We start from the raw sequence: 20,530 nt of genomic DNA on the forward strand, positions 1-20,530 counted from the left end.
ATTAACATTTGGGACTTAAAAATATGCAAGTACCCATTTTCATGTACCCCAAATTTGATGAGACCACTTAAAAAAACGAAAAAAAACCTAAGTGCTCTTCTGCATCACTTCTTCAATGTCGGGAAAAAAAACACCTGCACGGCTATTTAAAAACCCGACTTTCTTCTGCAGGCAAAAACGGGGGTACCCATAGTGATCCCCGAGGTCTGGACACCTTTAGGGGGCTCCTACAATTAATTCCTGAAAGTTCAAGTTTATTTTCGCCTATCCAAGTATCGCCGGGTCCCGTTTTCGACGATTTCAAATTGAATACAGGGATAAGCGGGAGTGCGCGCGATACTTTTTTGCAGGCAAAACCACCGATGTGCGGCGAAAACCTCGCTGGCGAGGTTAACGTTTCATATTGAATACCCCTATGAGAAGGTGAGCTGATGGTTTCTGCATGTGTGGTCCCACTGTGAATCATGGAGGAGGAGGTGTGATGGTGCTTTGCTGGCGACACTGTTGGTGATTTATTCAAAATTTAAGGCACACTTAACCAGCATGGCTACCACAGCATTCTGCAGCGCCATGCCATCCCATCTGGTTTGCGCTTACTGGGACCATCATTTGTTTTTCAACAAGACAATGAATCCAAACACACCTCCAGGCTATGTAAGGGCTATGTGACCAAGAAGGAAAGTGATGCAGTGCTGCGTCAGATGACCTGGCCTCCACAATCACCCGACCTAAACCCAATTGAGCTGCTTTGTGATGAGTTGGACCGCAGAGTGAAGGAAAAGCAGCCAACAAGTGCTCAGCACCTCTGGGAACTCCATAAAGACTGTTGGAAAACCATTCCAGGAGACACCTCATGAAGCTGATTGAGAGAATGCCAAGAGTGTGCAAAGCTGTCATCAAAGCAAAAGGGGGCTACTCTGAGGAATCTAAAATATAAAACATATCTTGATTTGTTTAACAGTTTCTTGTTTACAATATAATTCCATGTGTGTTCTTTCATAGTTTTGATGTTTTCAGTATTAATCTACTATGTTGAAAATAATTTATATAAACAAAAACCATTGAATGAGAAGGTGTGTCCAAACTCCAAACTTTTGACTGGCACTGTGTGTATATTTACTTATTATATATATATATATATATATATACACACACACACACATATATACATACACTATTCTTTTTGACTGGCCCCTCTAATTTTTTTTTTAAAGTCTGTAACCCTTGAAAAGTGTATTGAGTGGCAAATGTATCTGTTAAGTGAAGTTTATAGTGTTTGTATCACACAGACAACAACATTTTAGGCAGCACAGACGGTGTACTGGTTAGCATTACTGCCTCACAGCACTGAGGTCATGGGTTTGATTCCCACTATGTGGAATTTGTATATTCGCCGTGTTTGCGTGGGTTTCCTCCCACACTCCAAAAATATACTGATAGGTTAATTGGCTCCTAACAAAATTAACTCTAGTGTGTAAGTGTAGTAGGGAAAATAGATTGTAAGCTCCACTGGGGCAGGGACTGATGTGAATGGCCAAATATTCTCTGTAAAGCGCTGTGTAATATGTATGCGAAAAATAAATAACTAATAATAAATAAGTCTTTGATTAACAATTTGCCCTGATAAACAATTTACAGTGGTGCCTTTGTCTTCTGGTGTTCCTGCCTATTGGAGTTTCCTAGAGACATCTTCCATAAGGAAGGAGACAGGTAAATGTTAAATCAGATTGTTTTTAATTCAAAATAATTGAGTTTGTTTCCTGATGACTAAATATTCTGTGCGATAAGTGGTAAATATATCGAATGATGAACTCAAAGTTATATTTAAGTTTGGGAGACAGTTTCCCGATTTGTTAACTGATCTGAATAGGCTTTATGTGCTTTTTCTGTATAAAAAGAGCTGATGTAAGATTTCCATCTTGAACACTGTAGTGTGTATCTGTGCTTCTGAAGCATCTTGTATGCTGTTTTATCCTTAACAACTCTTCCAAATTATTTGGCACACTTGCATTTACGGGCTTTGATCAGACAATATTACCCTATGCTACGGACATTTTCTGTATATATGGGTGTGGGGGAACTATGTCGCCCATAATTACAACTGTAAATGTGGGGTCACCCAAATATGAAAGAGAGGAGTCCAATCTTTAATAATAATTAAACAAATAAACAATTTACCTAACTTTGTGTCTCCTTTAGCAGCTATTGTTTGGTGATCACCAGAAAATATTGTCCAGCACTACGGAAGAAAAAAAAGTGTTTTCCATAGATGGGGGAAAGGCATATTGTGCCCTATGTCCCCCATACTGGCCTGTACACACAGGGGGGAACCCTGTCTTGAAAAGAAGATTCTTCTTTCAAATGATTTGGCCCCTTAGTAGTTTGTGTCAGTTGCTCACCAGACAATAACTAACAGTACACAAAAAATAAAACTTTTCACAAATGTATGGGGTGGGGGGGGGGTTTGGTGGGGGGAGAGATGTTATACACAAATCTCCCCTACCGTGTGTCAAATAAAAATAACAATGATCCCTCATTTAATGAAGTCGGTTGTCTTCCATATAAAATGGTTGGCCTTGTTGGGCCACCATATTCTTCCTATGCAAAGGAAGCGTTTAATTTCAAGTGCGTATTTATTTATTTATTTATTTTCAAAATAGAATCCCGTTTTTTACTATTTTGGAAAGGTGGATTATTGGCTAAACAAAAACCACAAAGTATTTTTAGAGGTGTTTACAAGATGGATATTTCAAACAGTATTTTTGTTGGCCATTTTGTTAAAAAAAAAAAAAAAATGTACGTGCTAGAATGAGCAAAAGGACTAATGGTATTTTCTAAAACTTCTGAAAAACGTCGAAAAATGGCCTCAGCACAGTGGTGAGAATACCCTCAGCAACAACGGGGTTCAAGACAATTTGGACCTACACATGTTGTAAGGGGGTCAATCTGTTTCACTTCTCTTTAAACCAAATAAGATTAGTTTACAAATGTTGCATGTGATTCAATTTGGATGTTGTCACACCAATGCACATTTGTGATCTTGCATCAGTGCCTTCCAAAACTGGATTTAAACTCCGTTGACAGCAAACAGTCAACAGAGTTCATCACTGAAATATCTGGAATTAAAACAGCGATTTGAATTAATACATAACTGTTCCCTTCCTTATATAAGGCATCTGGAAACTCCTAAATACAGGGATAGCCTAAGGCAGGCCTGGCCAGCCTGTGGCTCTCCAGCTGTTGTGAAACTACAAGTCCCAGCATGCCTTGCCACAGATTTGCTATTAGGGATGCTAAAACTCTGGCAAGGCATGCTGGGACTTGTAGTTTCACAACAGCTGGAGAGCCACAGGTTGGCTAGGCCTGGCCTATGGCAAAGGCAAGACAGCTCCAGACCAAATGGTTAATAAAATGCTTATAATTAGCTGTGTCTTTGTGATACTATAGGCTTTCCTTGCCAAGATACTGGGATTTCAACTACATCCCCAAGGGTCACACAGACTCTTTCAAGAAATACTATCACCTAAAATGTGCATTCAATACATTTAAAAATATGCTTATACATTCATACAACTGTGCACAGCACCGAGTTCTCATCCCCTTCGGCGCCGACGTGCCGGACACTAACCATTCCAGCGCAGCAGTGCCACCAGTTTGTTATAATGTGTTAAAATACATTAAAACATTGGCAAACATTTTAATTCTTTTAATACAATATTTCACTAATTCATTAGTGCTGCAGTTATTAGAGACCGTTCCGATGTAACAGCTAACTGACCATTAACAACATTGTACATAATTAAAGATACTTTGCACAACTGTGACTGGGTCATTCCATGAAATATTGGACACAATACATGAAAATTAAATTTCACATAACTGTAACATTTTAGTATATTTATGCGGATAATAGATCGCAGTATATTGAGTGACTGTCACAGTGACTTCAGATGATGTAGTGAACGTTGGTGACTGGTTCTATGTTGAATATAACGAAGAGAGTTACGCAGGTGAGATCAAGGACATCAGAGATGGTGAATACTTAGTGAGCACAATGAAGCAAGCTGGCAGCAACTGGAAATGGCCACCATCACCAGATGAATTATTTTATACATCTTCACAGTTATTCAGGAAGATAAACAGGCCTACATTAATTCATTCACGTGGATTCTATAGGTTTGAGTCATTTACATCAGAGCCCTTTGACTGGAGACAGAAATGTAACGCGAGTCAAATTTGTATGTAACGTGAGTCACATGTAAAAATTGATTTTAAGTACAGTTTGGGTAACATTAAATTAGGGTCTTGTAAGTCCACAGTATAAAAATCATATTGTAAAAATAATTAGGAGAGCAGGTTTAAATATATATACACAGGTCCCCTCTATGTCCAGTCTGTTGTAACATGAGTCACGCATATTACAAAATTTAACTACTAAGAGTGCACATTTTTTTCTGCTTCTAAGCATTACCTACACCATATACTATTGTCATATTTTTAAAATGTTGAATTTCATCTTAATTTTTGTCTAAAGTGACAGGAGCTATTCAATTGTTTGTGAAACCAGCCCCGCACTGGTCGCAATGGCCGCATTCTTGCACCCAAACGCAGAGGATTAGCCGCTTAAAACGGCTTCTGCCATGCCAAGTGCACTGCACCAAAGCCCTACTTCAGCGGATTTCTGCTCGCGCCTCCGAAATCCGCGATAAGTGCAACATCGGAGCTGGGCGCCTAAAACAATTGAGTAGCTCTCGGTCACAGCACGGGTGTCCAAAACACTAGAATTGCCCCCCCATTATATGTGACATACGGCAGGTTACACAGTCACAGTGTTGTATACAAGCTACATGTTCATGAACTCTGTCTATGAAAACACGGCTTGACACAATGCCTAGAAACATTTGGGGGCTTCAATCTTATTACAGTGAAACTACGAGGGGGTCATTTAGCTCCAAAGCATGCCAAATTCCAGAGTATTATTACTGAACACTACGGCCATCTCCCTCACCGCGCCCTTCACTCTCCACTCAGAGATTTCCCAGCAATGACCTCTGCTCCGATATGGACAGAACGGTCCCGGTAATCTTATTACAGGCTTATATTCTAATCAGACATGAGTTGAATTCTCCTGCTCAGTATTACCAGTAAGAAACAAACCATTTGTTCCAATTAATCCTGGCTAATTTACTTCTGCAAACCTCGTGTGACCTGCAGGTGTCTTAAATCTCACAATCTGAATAAAGAACATTTATTGCACATCATCATTTTGGAATCTTAGGCAATAGGGTATTTATGTCAGCTGGATATGAGTCTCAGGGGCCCATTTATCAATAATCACGTACTCGATGCGATCTGGGCACAATATTAGCGCCCATGATGGCATTGCAGTATGCGATTAGACCGCCAGAACGTATTAAATAGCGGTCTCTGAACTCCTCTATCAGCTCTCCTGTGCAGTCTACGGACCACACATGTGCGGCGGCCATTGCCGGGGAGGGTTCTCCCAGTAAATTTAGTGAATTGTAGCCTATAGGTTACAGCGGCTAATGCCATCTTCAAATATGTAATGATAAATAGGCCCGTGAGTCTTTCATCGCACAATGATAATTAGGAGTAGTCTAGCATCATTGTGCGCCCAAATGTACGCTTTCCTGTCCTTGTACTATCTACCCAAGTGTAATACTCAGCAAGGCTAAGATATGCCTCTATCTACATAAAAAAGCCCAACTCTGACACCCAATATGTCAGGAAAGGGGCAAGAAAAAAAATATATATATAAATAAGATCACTGGACACAATAATAAATAAATGCCATGTACTGAAGCATAAAAGAGTTTCCCATTTTATAGTAGGATGGGCTGAAAGCACTACATACATAGGCTAGATACAGATACCAGATTTATAGGCAATTGGTGAAATCCTGTGTTTTGAGGATTATATCGTAGGACACTTAATAAATGCAGCTCTGATTTCACATAGTCGCTACACATGGAAATAGCATGAGCAGAACATCAAAAATTACTTACAAGCTTCCTCTTCTGGGGAGACTTAGTTCTTTCTAGAAGAGAGAGACAAAAATACAATCAGTATTTGCACGCCACATATCAGGGAGAATAAACACAAGAAACTAGACCTATAGCTATTAAGCATCCCCACAACCTGTAATAGAGATGTGAGATTACGCAGAACAATAAGGTAATTTCTTTGACAGAACACTAGATGGCGCCATCACTACAACATACAGAAACACCTTAACATTTCATCAGGCTATTTGGCAGAGTAACAAAGAAAACAAAGCATTTTAACATACTAATAGAACAAATCAACTGCAGTTCTTTATTATGTATTATGTACAATAGCCACAAATATGTAGCTCGCACCACAACACAAAAGTAGCCATATTATCAATGTAACACTATAATAAACAGAATATAAACATCCAAAAAAGCACAGTGACAACACATCAGCCACAACAACACTACCAGTATCACACCGCAACAACCACAGCCAAGTTGTCAGCTTCACGGCTCTACTATATGAACAGCGTCACACAACTACTCAAGTTATATTACAAAGCATTAGACCACAACAACCACTTTACTAGCATCAGACCACAACAGCCACAAAATTATTATGGATACAAAACAACCCCATTTCTCCTGTTGCACCACAATTGTGCCACACAACTGCCACATAATTCACACTGTAACAGCCTCAACAACCCAATCACCAGGTAGCAATGCAAGACTGAAAAACACTGCAACAAACATAACCACACTGTCAGTGTCATATTGTGATAAGTAAAACAAGAACTTTTCCAAAGTCCCATAGCCAAAGCCACAGCAACCACCTAACAAGCATCTCGCCACAGCAACCAATTAACAAGTGTCCCGCCACAGCAACCACCTAACAAGCGTCCCGCCACAGCTACCACCTAACAAGCGTCCCGCCACAGCTACCACCTAACAAGCGTCCCGCCACAGCTACCACCTAACAAGCGTCCCGCCACAGCAACCACCTAACAAGCGTCCCGCCACAGCAACCACCTAACAAGTGTCCCGCCACAGCAACCACCTAACAAGCGTCCTGCCACAGCAACCAATTAACAAGTGTCCTGCCACAGCAACCAATTAACAAGCGTCCCGCCACAGCTACCACCTAACAAGCGTCCCGCAACAGCAAGCACCAGACAGGCCTCCCGCCACAGCAAGCACCTGACAGGCCTCCCGCCACAGCAACCGCCTAACGAGCGTCCCGCCACAGCAACCACCTAACAAGCGTCCCGCCACAGTAACCACCTAACAAGCGTCCCACCACAGCTACCACCTAACAAGCGTCCCGCCACAGCTACCACCTAACAAGCGTCCCGCCACAGCAACCACCTGACAGATCTCCCGCCACAGAAACCACCTAACAGGCGTCTCGCCACAGCAACCACCTAACAAGCTTCCCGCCACAGCAACCATCTAACAAGCGCCCCATACAGCAACCACCTAACAAGCGTCCCGCCACAGCAATCGCATTACCAGCGACACATAGCACCACCACATTACCGTTACACAGTAACAGCCACATCATACAGACACATCCTGTCAATGTCATGAAATATGTTCCCAGCACTTGGTACAGCAGTAATATTATAACCAATCTGGGTGCATGAACCCAGGTTCCGGGGTGCATAATCCAATTTCCACAGCCAGGACTGAGAAACAGAAGTCTCCAGCACATCTTCCCACTCCAGCAATCCCCAAACCTATCATCACTAGGACACCTGGTGACCAGCACAGAACACGGACCATCAGTTCATACATGGACACATCTTCATTTGTACACTGAATCTCCGGGGATACTTAACCCTGTAAATCAATAGAACATCCATTACAGAAGAAAGCAGCCTCCTCTCAACCAGTATCTTTATCCACAATGGTACCGGCCGAGTGAATACTGGTTTGTTGTACATTACGTACACATAAGTGTACTGTTGTAAAATACTCTTCCTGATAGTATAAGCTTCACACGACTGTACCAGCGTCATTATAAATAGATAACAAGCTCCTGGTATATATAGCCGGTTACACACATACACAGCTTTGGAAATAAGATAGAGGCCAGGGAGTTTTTACAGTTTAAGGATTGAAGGCTTAGAGGAAACAAAGGGACGGTCTGCTAACTCCTCAGTATGAATGTAACCTGGTACAAGGTCCATCTTACCTACAAGAATCCATCGCAGTGACCGGCTCGGGACACCTCAGCGCACTCAGGCAACAAACGCTTATTAAATCCCCAGATTAACTTGAACGCGGACTTTAAACAGCACATACAGTCAGGGCCCACACTATAATCCCATAAATTGAAGTGTACGTGAAACAACATTGCACAGGACTGGAAGTGAACGGGTTACGGTGGTATCACTGCTGCTAATGAACAGTCCCACACGGATGATGGATCAGAAGTGTCTCTCTGATCCCTCCACTAATCCCTTTATATCACATGACACCAGGGCGTTAATGCTGCAGCTTCTCTAAAGACACATCAGGAAACCATTCTGGATTGTGGGCCCTGCAACAGGACTTCCATCACTCCTATCGGACCACTGGAAACATGGGGCCTGTCATTGACAAATCTGGACATCACTAGCCTAGGTCTACTATCCTGTCCAATCTCCTACTACTGATACAGAGGTATCCTCTTACACTGGGGCTCAAGCCGTGGCAAATAGACCCTTTTAGCGATCCAGGTCCTATGCAATTCGGCTGCGCCGAGCGCCTTTCCTCGCTCTCCATGTGCCTCTAATTCACAAATAAAACAACTGGAAGCAATAAAACAACTTTCCTGGATTACACTGCTCAATGTGATGTTCATCTGTGTGTGACGGAGTCTGAATTTGTATACAAAGTGCCACAATGCAGCGGCCGCGGCTTTTCCTCACGCCAAGTTCCATTGCGCTCCATCTGCAACTCGGTACGCGCGGCTAAATTCATTCCTGTGTGGCTGAAGTTGCAGCCGAAGTCTCTAGTACAGTGTGAGTGGTGTTTCGCTGCGACACGTGTAAGACACTACATTATAAGAAAACGATGGTACACTACTCCTGTAGGAGCATCTCAGGTGGGCTGTATGGTATATAGACGCTAGATGAGGACCATCGGCACCCAATGCTACTAGAAGTATAAATCCCTGGAAATAATATGGGGCTGATTCTCAGTTGGGAGCAGAATAATAAGAAAATAGCCAGGAATTTTGCACCCTGGTAAAACCATGTAGGTGGGACAGCAGAAGTGCAAAAGCAGAAGGGCCATTCCATGTGACGTAACGGGACATTTGGATAAAGTTAAAATGAAGTGAATACGGTTGAATAATGAATCTAGAACTTTCTTTATTTTATCATTAATTCTGTAAAGCTTAAAGTTGATTCTGGTAAAATAAAAGTAAAAAAAAAAAGTTAGTAATTGCTGCAGAAAAAAAATACAATGTACTTGTAACGGAACAGGACTCAGACATAATACAAAATCCTCCCGAGGTAACAGAACATTAAAGTTTGTGAAATGAGTGCGGGCTGGGCTCTGATTTTTCCTGTGCAGGGTTATCAGACCCAATGGTTTATTAATATATTTATCTAAATATTTGTGCATTTGTTCTTTGTAAAAAAAAGAATAATAATTTTTTGGTGACTGAGTGCGACATCCAGTGTGACGGAAAGGGACATGGGCAGTTTCATTGTCCAATGTGGCATGAACGCAAGTCATATATATATATATATATATATATATATATATACACACACACACACACACACACACACACATAGAAAAAGCACTAATCCACGGCACTCACCAGTCCTAGATTTGGGGTGCAACATGGTATGTGACCACATTTTTAAATAGAAATCACAGAGGCTCTGCACTCACCATAATAACAATAATAATAATAATAATAATAATAATCATAAACAGTGGGGTTTTGGTTCATGAATTGATCAATGCATTTAAGCTTGCAGCCCCCACTTTACTGCAAGTCCCTACTCTATTGCTCAGAATTGATATGAATCATATAATTAATTTTTATAATTAATCATTTTTGTGATCACATTTTCTCATGCACCCCTCTTAGCTATCTAATTTGTATCAGCTGTTTTCCTAGGTGCTTTGCAACAGGTGTTCTTGGTAACTGTCTCACGTTTAAAAGCAAAGTTGCTGTGAGCTTTAAACCTTGATAGCCATCACATTAGTGTTAAACTCAGGATAAGCTATGTCCATGTTATAATTCTGAGCAATAGAGTAGGGACTTGCAGTAAAGTGGGGTACCGTGACGGGAGCTGCAAGCTTAAATGCATTGATCAATTCATGAACCAAAACCCCACTGTTTATTTTTATTATTGTTAGTTATTATGGTGAGTGCAGAGCCCCTGTGATATAGATATAGATATATATATATATATATGGAAAAACTTGGGTTTTTTAGTAATAAATGTACTAAAGTAGGTGTACAAAAATTTATATTATTAATGAGTCATAACGAACTTTTAAACTTCCTCTTGAAATACTGCCATCCACTTGCATGTGTTTCCAATAGTAGCTAGCTTCAAGATTAACATTTACAGAAATACCAGTGTTGCCACACTTCAGCAGTATAGGGAACGCCAATGTTTTTTACACCAACTTTACATTGAAGAAGCAGTGATTTTGCAAATTTATTTTTTCAGTTTGGTTTAACTTTCTGAGGAATGGCCCAAAATAAATAAATGTATCTGCACCCTTTGCAGTGCACCATGGCTTGTCCAGGTGCCAAGTTACTGTACTTGCTTTGCTCCAATCTCAGAATCAGCTCCTATAGGTATAGAGAACGAGTTTAGCTCTCACCACTTCAGTACGTCATGTGTATTGTAAGGAAGAACACTCACAATACTGTTGATTATTACAGATATTAGAAGCCACCGCAGATTTCTGGGACACTCGGCTTACAGTCTGATGTGGTTGCAGAACTGCTTGGTGACTTCTATCATCAATATAATATAAAGGCTGCTAAATAGATATAATCTCATAAGTAAACCAAGCCCTTATTACAAACAGTGGAACATTGTGCTCTAACACCACTGTACCTCTAAACAAGAAGAGGGTGAAAGGGTAAATAGGTCATTTTTTTGGGCTTTATAAATTGACAGAACATCCATTATAAAGTCATAAAGGTGGACACATGAAGACAGACTCCATCCACTACAAGATGATTATTCATGTGCATGTACTGTTGTTACGCTGCATTCAGTAATGCTCCAGAACAGACGCTTAAATTAAGCATAATATGAAGGATACAACGCTTGGCTAATGGCAGTACTGCGGCAATCTGTCTTCCTGACATACATAAATCTAATATGATTGCCACCACCAGCTCTGTTCAGTCTCATAGACCATCAGTAAAGCTAATTTACTGACAGGAAATGAAATCTCAGTGAAAGGACAAGGTACAGAGATCGGGAGATACGGGCGGTTAGTGCCAGTAATTCCATACAGTCTAATGACCAGGACAGCAAAGAGGATCCACTTATACTCCTGAATTACAGCTGCAGGGTGACGCAATGCAATGACGATAATGAAAGATTCATCCAGCGGTCTAATAATATGATGCAGGCCCCCACACTATGGGCCTGATTCAGACCCGCTCGCAACCGGGTCGATGGTGGCCCAGAGCGCATGCGCAGGACGGAGCTGGTGAGACCCGGATAGCGACTGGCAATCCGTTGCTCCGGGTCTCGTACCAATGAGGGTGTGCTGTCAATGTTGAGTGACAGCACGCCCCCTTTGGTGGGCTGGCCAGGGGAGTGGCTGCCCAAACAGAGGCGTTCCCATGTGAACGCCTCCGTTTGGGGGCGGCCCCACTGACATCACGAGTGATGTCAGTGGGAGAGATTTCGGCTCTGTTAGAGCAGAAATCTCTCTGGGGCTTACGGCAACGAGACCTTACCACAAGGGTCTCGTCGCAAGCCTGATGGTCGCGATGGTCTTAACCATCGCGACAATCTTCCTGGCCGCTCGCTATAGCTGTGGGTGGTCACCCACAGCTATGCGAGTGGCCAGGAGGCCGTTCTAAAAAAACAAATAAATAGCCCGGCCCTGATTCAGAGCGAGCACTCTGTCAGAGCGTCCAGCTCTGAATCAGGGCCTATGTCAGCAGTGATATCTACTTGACAGAACCAACACAATAATCCAATCAGATCAATTGGACCATTATCTGGCGTGTTGGTTCTTGTGGGTGGGGACTAGCGCTGTAAGCCTGTATCTGCAGGCAGCCTGCACACAAGACCCCCTCACTTGTGATATAAGATGGATGATAGTGGTGGGAGAGTCTGTGATAGAATTACAGCAGCTGTGATAATATCACCCAAAATGATGAATCACTATTGGATTACAAGCGGAGGAGATTGTGGGGGGAGTGGTATGAGGTAAAACCCAATTCCTATCCCTTCAGTACAACTTTCATTTTACAGGAAAGAGTATAAAATAGTTTTGCTCAGACAGCAGTTCGGTTATCCATGGGTACCAGTAACGCTGGTTGCCATGGGTTTAAACACCACAGCCGCAACTTTTTTCTATTCAATTGGAAATCTGAGTTAATGCAGGTCTCATTGGGAGTTCATTTTAGTTTGCAGCCCCTGAGTAAGTGAAAAATAGGGGGGAAAAATATATATTTTTTAAAGCAGAGGTTCCCAGACTCCGTCATTGCAGTTCACGTTTTAAGGATATCCCTGCTTCAGCACAGGAGACTTAGGGCCATATTCAGTTTGGAGCAAAAAGTCCGTTATCGGTGATAATTTATCTCAGATGACACCAGTTTCACTTACCCCATATTCAATTTCAAAGACTTTTCGCAGGTGTGAAAAGTCTTTGTAAAAAAACGGGGATAAGTTTTCACCACTGCACAGGTGATGAAAAAAAGTGCAGAATTGGGGTTTTTTGGTGTAGAATTAAAAATAAGTACCCTGCACTTTTGGAATGTCCCCTTTAAGTAATCTGTGTAAAGAAAAAAAAAAAAGAAAATGTAAAAATAAGCATAGAACACCCAAAATAAAAAGTGGTTTCACTTTGGGGGCGAAAAAAATGTAATTGGGGGGGGGGGGGGGGATAAACATAAAAACTAGAGAAACTGATTTAGGGGGGGTTCCCAAGTATGCGGCAGGTGTTTTCTAGAATGCAGGTGGGTGCAGTAGGTGGATTTTTGAAGAATTTTTAAAAATCATTTTAGGGACTTAAAAATATGCTTGCACCCATTTTCATGTACCCCAAATTTGATAGGCATAGTTATTTAAAAAAAAAAAAAATAACGCTAAATGCTATTCTTCAAAGCTGCATTTATGCACCTGCCGCAGCTGTTTAAAAACCCCAATTACCTTTAGCAGGCCAAATCGGGGGTGCCCATAGTGATCCCCCCATGTCAGACCATCTTTTGGGGGGTGACAGGCTGATTTCCCCAAAAACTGACAGGACTTTTCGATACTTACCTTTCCGCCAGGTCCCATTTTGGCCGATTCCTAATTGAATACGGGATAAGCTGGCACGCACCCGATACTTTATTCCCTGGAAAAACGGCGATGATGGCGAAAAGTCCGTCCTCTGACTTTTCTCCTCAAATTGAATATACCCCTTAGGGGGTGATTCAGCTGTTGATACATTTGCTATTGCAGTTGCTACCATGTTACCATGATAGCCCTAATATGGTAATGCTGCAGGAGATATCAGGCCTCCTGCCAGCATTACTGATCCGAGCTGCGTCCAAGGACCCAGCATCGGATCATCTGCGATCCAAATGGCCGGCTAAGTGACCCATGGCGTCCTGCAAACCGGCCATTGCAGATGCTCAAAAGGGGCCAGGAGATCTGTGTGAGATCCTGGCCTCTTCACTCCCCCCAATGGCAGCGACACACCTCCGTTTTGGGACTAAAGAAAGGATCACCTTAAAACCTGGACTGTAATGGTGGAGTTTGGGAACCTCTGTTTTAAAAGGTTAAAATGTCAGGACTTCTGACGCACCCCTATAATGAATAATCATGCAGTCGGAGACATTTAATTAGCATAATTTGGCCAATAATGACAAATCATATTATTTGTGTAAAAAGCTGAAATAAAGGTGGAATTATGTGGGACATGTATTATAGGGTGCTGTATCAATGGGGCAAAAAAAAAATTTTTTTTAACTTGCAGATGGGAGTTACAATTGTTTTTCCCCAATATTTTTTAATCTTGCTTGTAAACCTCATTACTGAAACTTTCTGTACCCCAAGATAATCTAGAGGCTTTAATTTGGGGATAAAAACCCCCCACTATTTTACTATACTTTTTTCCACTATTAATACAATTTGCGGCACCCGCATGACATTGCCACGGGTGCCGTGAACAGGCTTTACCAAAGGAATCGCACGACCCGCAGGAGCGCACTTGAAAGTAACCCGCACAGTGGCCAGTCATTTAATCGGTGGCTTCCGCTGACAGAGCGCTCAGCTAAGTGGATAAGCCCCATAGCGTAGACTCTGGCCTATATTGAGGAACATCCTGCTTATTAGCAGTTACTTATATAGCGCACACTTGTTACGCAGCACTTTACAGAGAATAGTCATTCACATCAGCCCCTGCTCCAGTGGAGTTTGAAATCTAAGGGGACGATTCAATTCACAGGGAGTTGAATAGCGCCAGGAGGGAGCTCCCGGAGCTATGCAATTCGCTGCGATGTTCTCCAGCTTCCCTTCGGAGTCAACAACAGTTTTTGCATCTCAACCTATAGATGTGTCCACATACATCTATCCTCCATGCGCAACAAGTCGCGCCACACAACGCGGGAGCTCTGTGTGCCTCGGTAGATTTCATAGTCTTTCGTGCAACCTTTTACCTTTAAATGGGTCTCATTCACACAGTGATGCGAATAGTTATCACAAGCAGCTTCTGCTGATTAAAATGATATGCAGCATGCCTATGTTCTGTGTGCAAAACGCTATGTTACAGTGTCAGTGGCTGTAACAGTCTAACGTAGCATTTCACATGCAGATACACCCGCAGACACACACAGGACATAGGCATGCTGCATATCATTTTAATAATTTTTTAATCACTGTGTGAATAAGACCCATTTGAAGGTAAAAAGTCAAAGAAAAAGACGCTCAACTAGAGTCACGCCACAGCATCGCGAGATTAGAAGGGCTGTTTAACGCGCAAGGAGGCTAGATGTATGAGGACACATCTGTATGTATTTAGTTGCGAGAACTGGCATCCTCTGATTAAAGTGCCCAGCACTTTAGTTGTATTTTTCATGAGGGTGCGAGAAGAAATCATTAGCATGCTGAATGGAATAACTCCGGAAGCTCCCTCCCAGCACTATTCAATTCCCGCTGAATTGATTCGCTTGCTATAATCCCTATCACATGGGCGTACATACACACTGGGGTTAAGTTTTTTTCTTCAGCAGCCACTTAACCTACCAGTAAGTTTTTGGAGTGTGCGAAAAAACTGGAGCACCCAGGGGAAACCCACTCAAAACAGTGTGAGAACATACAAACTCCACACAACGTACGTTGGTTAGGAATGAAACTCGTGACCTCAGAGCTGTGAGGCAGTAATGCTAACACTACGCCATCCATTGTGCCCTAGTGAAAACTCAAGGAAGCTAGTGGATGTACAGGCTGCATTCTCACCCATACAATGGCTACTTCCGCCGCGTGGAGGCGATTGGGCTACAACAACAGGGCAGAGTGATCTCTCAGACAGCACTCCCTCCACTGGATACATTTTATTCCCACTCTCTTCCTGTCTCCACAGTAAAAAAATGAACTTTATTTCACATTGTACTCCTAGATTGCAGCTTTCACGCCTGCAGAGCCCGCAGGGTGGATCATTCAGCACTTGGGGCTACAGAAAACAGGTCCAGACTGCTGGCAGAAATATGGAGCCATCTGTAAAATTACAAGCCTTAGGGCACAGTACTTATTCATTCTCTGTCTCGTTATAGCAGATGGTGCAATGACTGAAGTGGCAAACAGAAAGGAAAAATAGCCAATTATTAAAAAGGAGCCTTCATCTGCAGACAGATCACCCAAGGATTGTTTACAGAACACAAGACATGAAGGGCGCGGGAAGGCCACAATGGGCGGAAAGTTACTCTTTAACATCTATAAAAGTTTGATATCAAAAGAGGAGGATCATGTTGGTTTAGTGACAGGTCCTTATCGCTTCTATTGGGAAGTAAAACATGAAAAAGCAGATTGGATATTGCAAAGAAGATGCCAATACAAACTGGCAATAAAAATCTGCATTTAAAGACCTGGACACTGAACAAATAAAGACTTTTAACCCTTACACGTGCATGCCACCCAGCAGTACAGGAGGGGGGAGGGGACTGCTCAGTATTTGCAAGTCAGGTGATCCAGATGAGTGATTATCAGTATTAAGGAGACGGGAAACCAGTCCAGCCAGAGGATGGACACATTATCTATATTACGTATGTGGAATGTTCTATGCCAAACTCTGTCTCAGATGGCAACAAGCTCATCAGTGTGGAGGGACGGTTCTCCCCAGACACTCCAGGTTGATGTGCAGGGTGCATAGTCTACAGGCAGACACCAAAGCTCTTTATACATCTGAGGTCCAGAGACTAAAAATCATTAAAATTACTTCAAATTTGGCAAGCCACTGACCGTGGTGATTAGAGTATAACTGAACGACGGGCAGCAGTGACCTACTTTCAGGTATGTCCTCATACATCTATCCTTTGTGCGCCATATCATGAAACGTCACGGGAAGCGATCCCAAGACCCTAGTACCTTATCCTGAATTTAGCATCTTATTTGCATCATAGCTGCATACAAAGTCACTTCTAATATCCTAGGCAGTTTAGGATTAGTAATTTTTATTGCAAATTAATTGCTATTTGGTCGCAAATCAAGCACGATGTGTGGTGTTATGCATGGCCCTGCTCATCCATATCGTTCCTTCGTCTCTTGCCTTTTACCCAGGTTAGCTTCTGAGTTGCAAACAGCAGGCGCATGCAATTCCTGAACCAGTATGCTGCGCACACCTGCATTGGAATTTTGTCGCATTAGTGTTGCATATAAGACACATTTTGTGAAAGAGCGCCTGGCAGGATGCATGGCGTACATTAGTCACAAAGTCCGTGGATTGGCTTATGAGGACACATCTGTAGGTTAAGTGTTATGTTTTAATTAGTTCATATTTTCAAGAGTGCTCACATTATAGAGTTTTTCTTTCTTTGTTCGTTCTTACTACTTACCCCAACTCTAGTGAGCACCACCACTAACCTCAGTGCATTCTTTTTCTTAGGATCAGACACGTATTTATAGGAATAGTGGTCACAATTACATTATAGATCTTATTTCTATTGGTCTGTGCAACAATATCCCCTTCCCCTTTTCCCTGTTATTTCATTGACACATCTGTAGGGTAAACAGTTTGCGGAAGTGCCCCCTCCCCAATCAACTATTGGTGCAAAATGGAAAGGTGATCTGGAGAGATGAGTACTGTGTCTCTGGGAAGTATGATTAATGCATGAATGACCCAACAAGACTGTGGGTCCCTGTAGCCTGTTATACATACAGCAGAAAATCCCTCCATTCCCATTTATGCTGTCGCAGTCTACTGTAGAAAACAAAATAAAGCCATGAAAAGTTTTCACAGCTTCTGAATGTTAAGACCAGGCGACAATACGGATCTTGCAGAAGTCGAGACTAAAATAAACTGGTGGCTATTATTAGAGATCCTGCTTGTGAGTGTTGGGGAATATCAGTGTGAACAGTTGGAGAAGCTATTTACACGTCATGCTGAAAATGTACTCGTGTGGGATGGAGCCGAGAGTCACAGCTTTCCATGTGGTTCTGGTACCAAGCACCACGCTCTGCGGCTTTACAGGGATCAGCTGATGAGTGTGTAATGCTGATTCATGCCCCCGGACTCCCAACGCTAATCAGCTACAGAACACATGAATGGGACATTTGTTCTAGAATCAATACACAAATAAAGGTGCTGGATTACTGGGACTAAGCAACAGGAAGAGATCCTCGGTGATTACCCAAATGCTGAGTATAACCAGATTCACCTGGAATTACTATAAATCCCTATTACATCTGCATCATTCATTCACAGTGCTCACCCCTCCGACTGGTCTGCAACCTGGTTGACAGTCTACTCTCAAAGATAATAGTGTTCCAGAAGCCACAAGACCCCCTGGATGAAGGCTTTGTATGGGCAGACTGAGCAGTGTGTAGAGACAGGTATTTACAGTATATAAACAATGTTCTTATAGGAGGGAACACAGACTTTATTCCATCTAGGGCTACACTGACAGTATTCTTAATGTAAGTGAAACATGTAACCTGGAGCTGAGTAGAGCCGGTATATCTCAGGCCTGCCACCAGTAGGGTCTGTCTCAGACCGGATGAGAGCACTACGCGGGGCACATCCGTTCAGCATGGTAAATTACAACATTTTGACAACAAAAGAGAATATTTGAAATGACATTGGTCTTGTAATAGAGAAGAGTGATCGAGGGAGGTTCTATATAGTGCGTCGCAATAGAACAGATTTACACTGTACGCGGCAATCAGCGGAAGTTTAGAAAAATGAGAATACAATTATTTAATATTAGCTGTTGCCCGCGTCGCCGCCCACGATGAAATAGCTTCGGCTAACATTTTGTTTTATTTGAGGTGTTCTAGTTGTATTGTTTTGCATAAGGGCCCTGTGGCGGGAGCGCCCGCATGACCAGCTATACAGACTGGTGCCAGCAGTGCCTTCACCTACCACTCACACCAATGTCACGTGGGCCCTGTGCTACTGTATTTAGCCTCTCTCATTCAAGTGATCACTGGCCCAAAGCTCCACTCCCCCCCCACCGCTTACTGGCCACGCGCATGGGGCCACACCTATCTCTTTCATTGAGGATGTCAATACATTTAGATTTTGTTATTGCTAAGCTTTAACTTGACGGATTGAGATGAAACAAAGTGCAGGTTATTTCTAGGAGTTTCCGCTACAACATGATGCAATTTTCATGAAAATTGGGTTCAGTCGTTTTTGCACCAACTTGGAATAAACAGACAGGTACAACGTTCTTATTAAATTTGTATAGATATAGGACAGATGAATTTGGGTTGGTGCAGTGTTCTCCCCAGGCTGTTTGTTGCGGGTGCAACGCCCGGCAAGAAACAGCTACCGCCTGGCTCTTCCCCCTGTCCCAGTGCCGTGTCCCTTGCCCGGCACTCCCCACCGCCACAATGCGCTGCTACCGCCCTGGACCTTCCCCCTGCCCCAGTGCCGCATCCCCTGCCCGGCACTCCCCCCACCCCAATGCCTTGTTGCCATGGACACGGATGCTGGATGTGGCACCGACGTCACATTTTGTTACATTACAACCTGTAATTTATTTATTTTTTTAATCTGAATTTTATGTGATGGATCTGCACAAAATAGTCTAATTTGGTGAAGTGAAATGAGAAAAATATATATAAAAAAGGAATCTTTATAAATAAAATTCGGAAAATTGGCAAGTGCATATGTAATCACCCCCTTTGTTATGAAGCCCCTCAAAAGTTCAGTTGCAACCATTTACCTTCAGAAGTCACATAATTAGTGAAATGAAGTCCACCTGTGTGAAATCTTAGTGTCACATGATCTGTCAGTATAAACACACCTTTTCTGAAAAGACCCAGAAGCTGCAACACCACAAAGACCAAGGAGCTCTCCAAACAAGTCAGGCAAGTACAATTCTGGGTTGGGTTATAAAAAATATCCAAATCTTTGATGATCCCCCGAAGCACCATCAAATCCATCATCATCAAATGGAAAGAACATGGTGCCACAACAAACCTGCCAAGAGAAGGCCGCTCACCAAAACTCACAGACCGGGCAAGGAAGGCATTAATCAGAGAGGCAGCACAGAGACCAAAGGTAACCCTGAGTTCCACAGTAGAGACTGGTGTATCTGTGCATGTGACCACAATAAGCCGTACACTCCATGGAGCTGGACTTTATGGAAGAGAGGCCAGAAAAAAGCCATTACTTGGTGATAAAAAGACAAGATTTGAGTTTGCCAAAAGGCATGTCGGCGACTCCCCAAATGTATGGAGAAACGTGCTCTGGTCAGATGAGACTAAAATTTTACTTGTTGTCCACCAAGGAAAACGCTATGTCTGGCGCAAACCCAACACATACCGTCACCCCAAGAACACCATCCCCACAGTGAAACATGATGGTGGCAGCATCATGCTGTGGGGATGTTTTTCAGCAACAGGGACTGGGAAACTGATTCGAGTCGAGGGAAAGATGGATGGTGCTAAATACAGGGATATTCTTGAGCAAAACCTGTTTCAGTCTGCCTGTGATTTGAGACTGGGACGGAGGTTCACCTTCCAGTAGGACAATGACCCGAAGCATACTGCTAAAGCAACACTCGAGTGGTTTAAGGGGAAACATTTAAATGTGTTGGAATGGCCTAGCAAAGCCCAGATCTCAATCCAATTGAGAATCTGTGGTCAGACTTGAAG

General features: G+C 42.7%; 1 protein-coding gene across 3 annotated transcripts in view; it reads right to left on the reverse strand.

Annotated features, from left to right (window-relative positions):
* Nucleotides 1–20,530, reverse strand: part of MAST2 (microtubule associated serine/threonine kinase 2) — a 244,730-nt gene that overhangs the window by 131,839 nt on the left and 92,361 nt on the right. For all 3 annotated transcript variants that reach the window (XM_088471619.1, XM_088471618.1, XM_088471623.1), the window contains exon 4: nt 6,027–6,058. In XM_088471619.1, the coding sequence (XP_088327745.1) occupies nt 6,027–6,058 (32 nt within the window). The remainder of the gene's footprint in view (nt 1–6,026; nt 6,059–20,530) is intronic.

This window comes from Taudactylus pleione, unplaced genomic scaffold (assembly GCF_031769625.1).
Source record: "Taudactylus pleione unplaced genomic scaffold, aTauple2 ptg000115l, whole genome shotgun sequence".
NCBI lineage: Eukaryota > Metazoa > Chordata > Amphibia > Anura > Myobatrachidae > Taudactylus > Taudactylus pleione.